This window comes from Andrographis paniculata, unplaced genomic scaffold (genome assembly GCF_009805555.1).
Source record: "Andrographis paniculata isolate CXL003 unplaced genomic scaffold, ASM980555v1 Contig74END, whole genome shotgun sequence".
Lineage (NCBI taxonomy): Eukaryota > Viridiplantae > Streptophyta > Magnoliopsida > Lamiales > Acanthaceae > Andrographis > Andrographis paniculata.
In genome coordinates, this window is record NW_026137611.1 from 541,472 (window position 1) to 548,390 (window position 6,919).

At 31.8% G+C, this 6,919-nt stretch overlaps 1 protein-coding gene across 1 annotated transcript; it reads left to right on the plus strand.

The window, feature by feature from the left end:
* The first annotated feature begins 3,827 nt into the window (after positions 1 to 3,827).
* LOC127266085 (uncharacterized) lies at positions 3,828 to 5,729 on the plus strand. Its single transcript, XM_051296205.1, has one exon. It carries the CDS (start codon positions 3,841 to 3,843, stop codon positions 5,713 to 5,715), a length of 1,875 nt encoding a protein of 624 aa, XP_051152162.1. The 5' UTR covers positions 3,828 to 3,840; the 3' UTR covers positions 5,716 to 5,729.
* The last annotated feature ends 1,190 nt before the right edge of the window (positions 5,730 to 6,919 follow it).

A 6,919-nucleotide genomic window follows, 5' to 3' on the forward strand; every position in this document is an offset into this window, starting at 1 on the left:
GTAATAATTATATCAACATAAAATATATATTTTATATTATATATATATATTGTTTTTATATTATATATTGTCATTTCATATTCTATATTTTATTATGTTAATATAATTCATTTCATATTTTTAATATATATGTTGTTTGTTTTTATATTATATATTGTCATTTCATATTCTATATTGTCTTTTGTGTATCTTTACATTATGTATATCTTTTATATCTCAATATAGTAATGGTCACCCTGCAAAATAAAAATTTTTATTTTTTTTTATTTTACTCTTCTTTTATAATTAATATTTTTACAAAAAAATTAAAATTATTTATGCATGAGGTCAGTAATATAACAGTGGTTACCATAGTGAATATTTTAAGATTTAATACCAAGCTGACAGTGCATCTTGTGTTAAAAGAGAACACACGATCTTATTATTATAGACAATACATCATTTATATTACCATAATATAAATAAAATACATAAACTAACAACATATAACATATTTATATATAATACACATTTTAAGTTTGAATAGATAACACCTATTTTTATTTCACTCAACAGTATCTGCTATCCGTTTTATTTTATTTTTTATTTTTTTTGTTGATTGAAAAAATCAATATGGTAAAATCAACACGGTAATATATTTTATAGTTTTTGGATAACGTGGAAATCTGTAGTTGTTATTCTTCGAGTACGTTTTGAGTAAATTTTGATCAAATATAATATTTTGCAAAGAATTGAATAAGTTTTTTCTTCAATACAAGCATGTTGGGTGGATTAAATTTAAGTATAATATATTTGTGAGTTCTTACATCAATATTATAAATTTTTTAATGTCTTTGTTCGTATAGGCAAAATTCTTGTTCTCCCATTATACACGGACGAGATATGTAAATTGATCGAAGATCGAAAGACATGCATTGTCTGTAAATTGTAGGATTATTGTTCCCGAGATTGTCTTTTTTGCAAAGAAAGATACATTTAAACATACATTTCCTTCAAAAAATTTTTTTTTTTTTTAAAATAATAAATTAAGAAAACACTAGAAGTGAAATGATTAGATTTATTGCTGACCTATTTTCTATTTTACAGGTACACTCCCGTTGAACATGACAAAATTTATCTACTACAGTATGTGTGGTGCACTAATGCGTGGATTAGTTATTGTGTAATTTTCGATAATCTTGTTAATTTATAAACAACAATTCTGGAAATTAACATATAATTTATAAATTGTTATTTGATTTTTGGTACTAAAATGTTAATTTATAAGTTTTAAATATTAAATATTGACAAATAATTATTGAGTTGTTACTTGAGATTTGGTAGTGAACAGCAAACTAGTTTATTTGCTATAAATTTTAGATATTGATCGATAATTGGTAGGGTGTTACTTGCTCTTTGGTACAAGCCGTTAATAATTTAACGGTAATTTTTAAAAATTGATAGATAATTATTGACTTATTATTTAAATTTTGGCATCGAGGTGTTAATTTATTAGATGTAAATTTTAAACATTGACAAATACTTATGGATTGTTATTTGAGTTTCGGTACTGAACTGTTAATTTATCAGCTATAAATTTTGAGCATAGAGGGAAAATTATTGAATTATTACGTACTAGCTGTTGATTAATTAACTTGTAATATTTAAAAATTAATAAACAATTATTGGATTGTTACTTGACTTTTTGTACGGAGCTCCTAATTTATTAGCAATAAGTTTTGGACATTGATTCTGTTGGTCCCAAATTTGGCAAATGAATAATAGTAAACAACCAAAAGCAGAATAGACACAGAAATTTACACCATCATATTCAATCGCAGAAAGTTCATAAGTCGGTCAAACAATATGCACACGCAATAAGCAGAAATATGCAAACACAGAATTAATGTTAATATAATTTGGTCACACAAAACCTACACCCGGAGGTTTCAATCTAGGCACGATTTCACTAATTCAAGAACAAAATGAGCTTACAAGTGAATTGTATCGATCCTCTCTCAATAGATGCTAATCTAACCTCACCTGAGTTCCCAAACTAGCCAATAATACCATCATCTCACGTGTACCCCACAATTTTTTTTTTTTTTATATTAGTTAATCACCTCAAATAATCCATCAAAAAGATATCTAATAAACTAAAATTCAATCTCCTCCGATATTTTTCACCACTATCCACTCACAAAAAAACATTAGGATGTTACAACAGATTTCATTCCTTTATAAAGGGGACAAGTTATATCTAATATAGGCCTGGAGACATAACGATGAATAATTCACATTTTGGTCTTTTATTTATTGTGATTCTGAATTCCAAACCCAACCAGTTTTATCATGTGCAATTTGGACTATATGCAAACATCAACAAAAATACAAATATGGTCCATTATACTACTATCAAGATCTTTATTGGGTGTTATCTGCTCTTCAGTGTTAGATATTAATTTATTATCAGTAATTTTTAAAAATTGAATGATAATTATTGAATTGTTACATGATTTTTTCTATTGAGCTGTTAATTATTAGGTTGTTATTTGAATTTTGGTAGTGAGTATTTTGGACGGGGGGACTAATAATTATTAGATTGTTATTATTTGAATTTTGAATGCTGACAATTGACATATAGTTATTAAGTGTTATTTGAATTTTGGTACTGACATGTAAATTTATTACCTGTAAATTTTTTATGTTGACAAAATAATTATTAAGTTGTTATTTAAATTTTGGTACTGAGAATTTTGGATGGTGACAGATAATTATTAGGTTGTTATTGTTTGAATTTTGGATGCTGACATGTGACAAATAGTTATTAGGTGTTACTTGAATTTCGGTACTGAGCTATAAATTTATTAGCCGTAAGTTTTGGATGATGACAGATAATTATTAGGTTGTTGTTTGAATTTTGGTACTGAGTATTTTGGATGGTGACGGATAATTATTAAGTTGTTATTATTTGAATTTTGGATGTTGACAGCTGATAGATAGTTATTAGGTGTTATTTGAATTTTGGTACTGACCTGTAAATTTATTACTTGTAAGTTTTGGATGTTGACAGATAATAATTAGGTTGTTATATGAATTTTGGTACTCTGTATTTTGAATTGTGTCATATTATTATTATATTGTTATTATTTGAATTTTGGATGCTGACAGTTGACATATAGTTATTAGGTGTAATTTGAATTGTGGTACTGACCTGTAAATTTATTACCTGTAATTTTTGGATGTTGACAGATAATTATTAGGTTGTTATCTGAATTTTGGTACTGAGTATTTTGGATTGTGTCAGATAATTATTAGGTTGTTATTATTGAATTTTGGATGCTGACAGGTGACAGATAAGTATTAGGTGTTATTTGAATTTTGGTACTGACCTGTAAATTTATTACCTGTAAATTTTGGATGTTGACAGATAATTATTAGGTTGTTATCTGAATTTTGGTATGAGTATTTTGAATTGTGTCAGATAATTATTAGGTTGTTATTATTTAAATTTTGAATGGTGACAGGTGACAGATAGTTATTAGGTGTTATTTAAATTTTTCTACTGACCTGTAAATTTTTTATCTTTAAGTTTGGGATGTTGACGGATAATTATTAAATTGTTATCTTAATTTTGACACTGAGTTTTTCGAATTGTGTCAGATAATTATTAGGTTGTTATTATTTGAATTTTGGATGCTGATAGCTGACAGACAAATATTTATTAGGTGTTATTTTAACTACTATTTATTTTATTTATTTTTTAAGATATATTAGTTCGTACCGCCTCACTCTTCTTATTCAAACTTACTAATAATAGCCTTCATCTCTACTGTTCAGCTCCCACACCCACACTCTCTAATGGCGGACAATCTTATCATGGAACATCGCGAGGAGTCGTTAATTTCTCCGATCACTGGTCTCCCATCTCACAGACTCGCTCATTTCCTCAAACCCTCGATTACCTCACCGGAAGTCTTCGCCGCCGCCCCTTCTCTGGTTCCATCTACCGCCGGAGCAGAAAAATCGCCTCTGAAGTCCGCTTTCGTCGGGTGGAAAATAACGCCGAAGGAGTGGACGAAATGGGTGGAGGACATGAGTTCCTCGCATCGATCGACGTGGGAGAGCGCCGGGATTCTCGACGCTATAATGAGCTCCACAATAACAATACACCGAAACAAGGATCTCATCTTCGGTTTCCTTGAGAAATGGTGCGAGACCACCAACTCGTTCGTTTTCCCATGGGGAGAAGCTACTGTGACGCTCGAGGACATGGCGGTGCTCGGCGGATACTCTGTCTTGGGGGAGAGGGCTCTGAGCGCTTCCGAAAGAGGGGAAGTAGGGGAAGTAGAGAAGAAACTGCGGAAAGAGCGGTCGATGGTTTCTAGATGCAAATCGAAGAAGCCGATGGTGGGGCCATGGATGGAGAAATTCATGGGGAGCCAGAGCGAGATCGAGCACGAAGCCTTTCTCGTGTATTGGCTTTCGAGATTCGTCTTCCCCATTGCTTCCGGCATTGTTAACGTAGATATGCTGTCCATCGCCGCCCGCTTGGGTCGAGGGGCTAAAATAGCTCTCGCGCCGGCGGTTCTCGCCGGAATCTACCGGTCCTTGAGCTTGCTCAAAGCCGGCGTCAATTTTTATAGAAAATCAGAGGTGGAGAATGGCGCTGCTGTTAATATTTCAGTTTCGGCGCCATTAGCGATTGTCCAGGTCTGGATATGGGAGAGATTCCCCAGTTTAAGCCCGACGCCGACGCCGACGCAGGTTGGGCTGAACAAGCGGAGATTGTGTAGGTGGGGGGGTTTAAAGAAAGTGAAGGCGGAGAATCTGTTGTCCGCCATTGATGCAGCTGGAGCAGAGTTTCTGTGGCGGCCGTACAAGGAAAATGGCTTCCCTGAGAAGCTCTTCAAGGATTGTGGATATTGGGCTTCAGTTGATTCAGAAGCCGACGAGGACTTAGAAGGTTTGATCCGCTGCTTGAGGACTAGCGAGCTCGTCGGACTTGGCTTCGACGCGAATTCAATAGAACAGTATCTGCCACACCGCGTGGCAATGCAGTTTGGACTCGATCAGGACATTCCGGGCCACGTCCCCCGAGTAAACGTCGACGCAAACATTGCATGGGCCGATTTCACTAGACCGGTTAAAGAGTCGGAGCTTTATATACCCGGGCGCCTATCCGAGCCACAGTGCACCATCCGCTACGCGGATTGGTGGAAAAAACTGAACGGGGGATTCGTCGGTGTAAACGTTGAGGACGACGACTTTCCTCCGCCGCCCGGATTCCCACCTAAGGGGAAGGGAATCGTGGTTAAAAGGAAGATTCTTGACCGCTCGAGTGGCAAGACTGTGGATTATTACACCCCAGCTTCTCCCGGTGGCTCTGCTCTGAAGAAGCGGAATGAATCCAAAGAGCCTAATTCTGGCACGAATGAATCGGAAAAAGCTTCGGACCAAGTCTCCGGCGACTGCAGCCACCGCCGGGACGATGAAATGCACAGGAAGGACCCCTCATCTTTTAGAGATGAGGATGTGGCTGAGCCTGGTGCATCCACAAGAGTAGACGCGGGAGAAGAAGCAGGGGATGCGTGGAAGGTGAAGATGATGGAGGTTATCATGGATAGAAATTGCCGGACTCCGGTGGAGAGCAGCAGCTTGTCCGACGCGGAATTCGCAGAGCGAGTAGAACAGCGGATTGGGCGGATGGAAAGGCTGGTGGCTTCGCTGAAGTAGAACAGAAGTGATCTTCCCCGTAATAATGTTTAATAAATATTGTATTAGATAGTTAATTAGTTTAATTAATTTATGTACAATATTTATGTATTGTTGTTTAAATTATTTTTATTTAGTGATATATTAAAATAAAATTTTTTAAATTTTTATGTTAAATATTTTATATTTTGAAATTATTTTTTTTAAAACTATTATATTCTTAGTAAAACTGTAATAATATAAAAAAAAGTTAATTTTATTAATTTAAATATAATTAAAAAATAAATCTGTCACTATAAAATTTTTAACGTAAATAATATTTTATGTAAAATTATTTTAAAAGTAACAAAAAAATAAAATTTAAAACTAAATAATTTAGTTATTGATAGAGATAAATATAATAGATGAATTATGGATTTTTTTATTCTCATCAAATCTTAATCATATTTTCTAATAATACTTTCAAATTTAATCTATTTTTTATAAATATGCAAAAGAATTGAGTCAAATTTAGTTAGTAATACATTATTTTTTCTTACAAAATAATACAATTAAATATTTTAATAATATTTTTACAATTCTCAATAACAAATAATAATAATAATAATAATAATTCTAAACACTAAAAGATATGCAATTTTTTTTATTCTTATTTTTGAAAGAAATAAAATGTAAATTCTATCCAAAATATTAAATAAAACACTCTAACAAAAATATTTGATATATTTTATAATTAATATTATTAAAAAATATATTCATTATATACACATCAACATAATCTATATATTCTACAGTCTTTTCAAAATTTAACAATTCAACAAAAAAATAGTTTTTATATTACCAACACATTTCTAATAGTTCAAATTAAAAATACAAACAAGTATTTTCTTCGTCCTGCTTTAATGTATATATTTTTTCATTTCCATCCGTCTCGGTTAAACAACGTATACATTTTTCTTTAGTAACTATGGATATTATTTTTTGTTTCAAATATCTTTATATTACTATCACATCGTTGCTTTTACTTAAAAAATAAAGACAATTATCTTTACACTATTTTTAAGTATTTATTATATTATTTCTTAAATTATGCACCAAAAGTAACCATACACTATATTGCGGAACGGAGGAAGTGTATTTTTATTTTTTAGATTATATTAATATATAATTTAATATATAAAAATATCAAATCAATACTTATTTATATTGTATCAAAATATAAAAT

Bases quoted from the DNA above. Each gene is read 5' to 3' on its own strand.
- LOC127266085 (XM_051296205.1), top strand. From the start codon at position 3,841: ATGGCGGACAATCTTATCATGGAACATCGCGAGGAGTCGTTAATTTCT.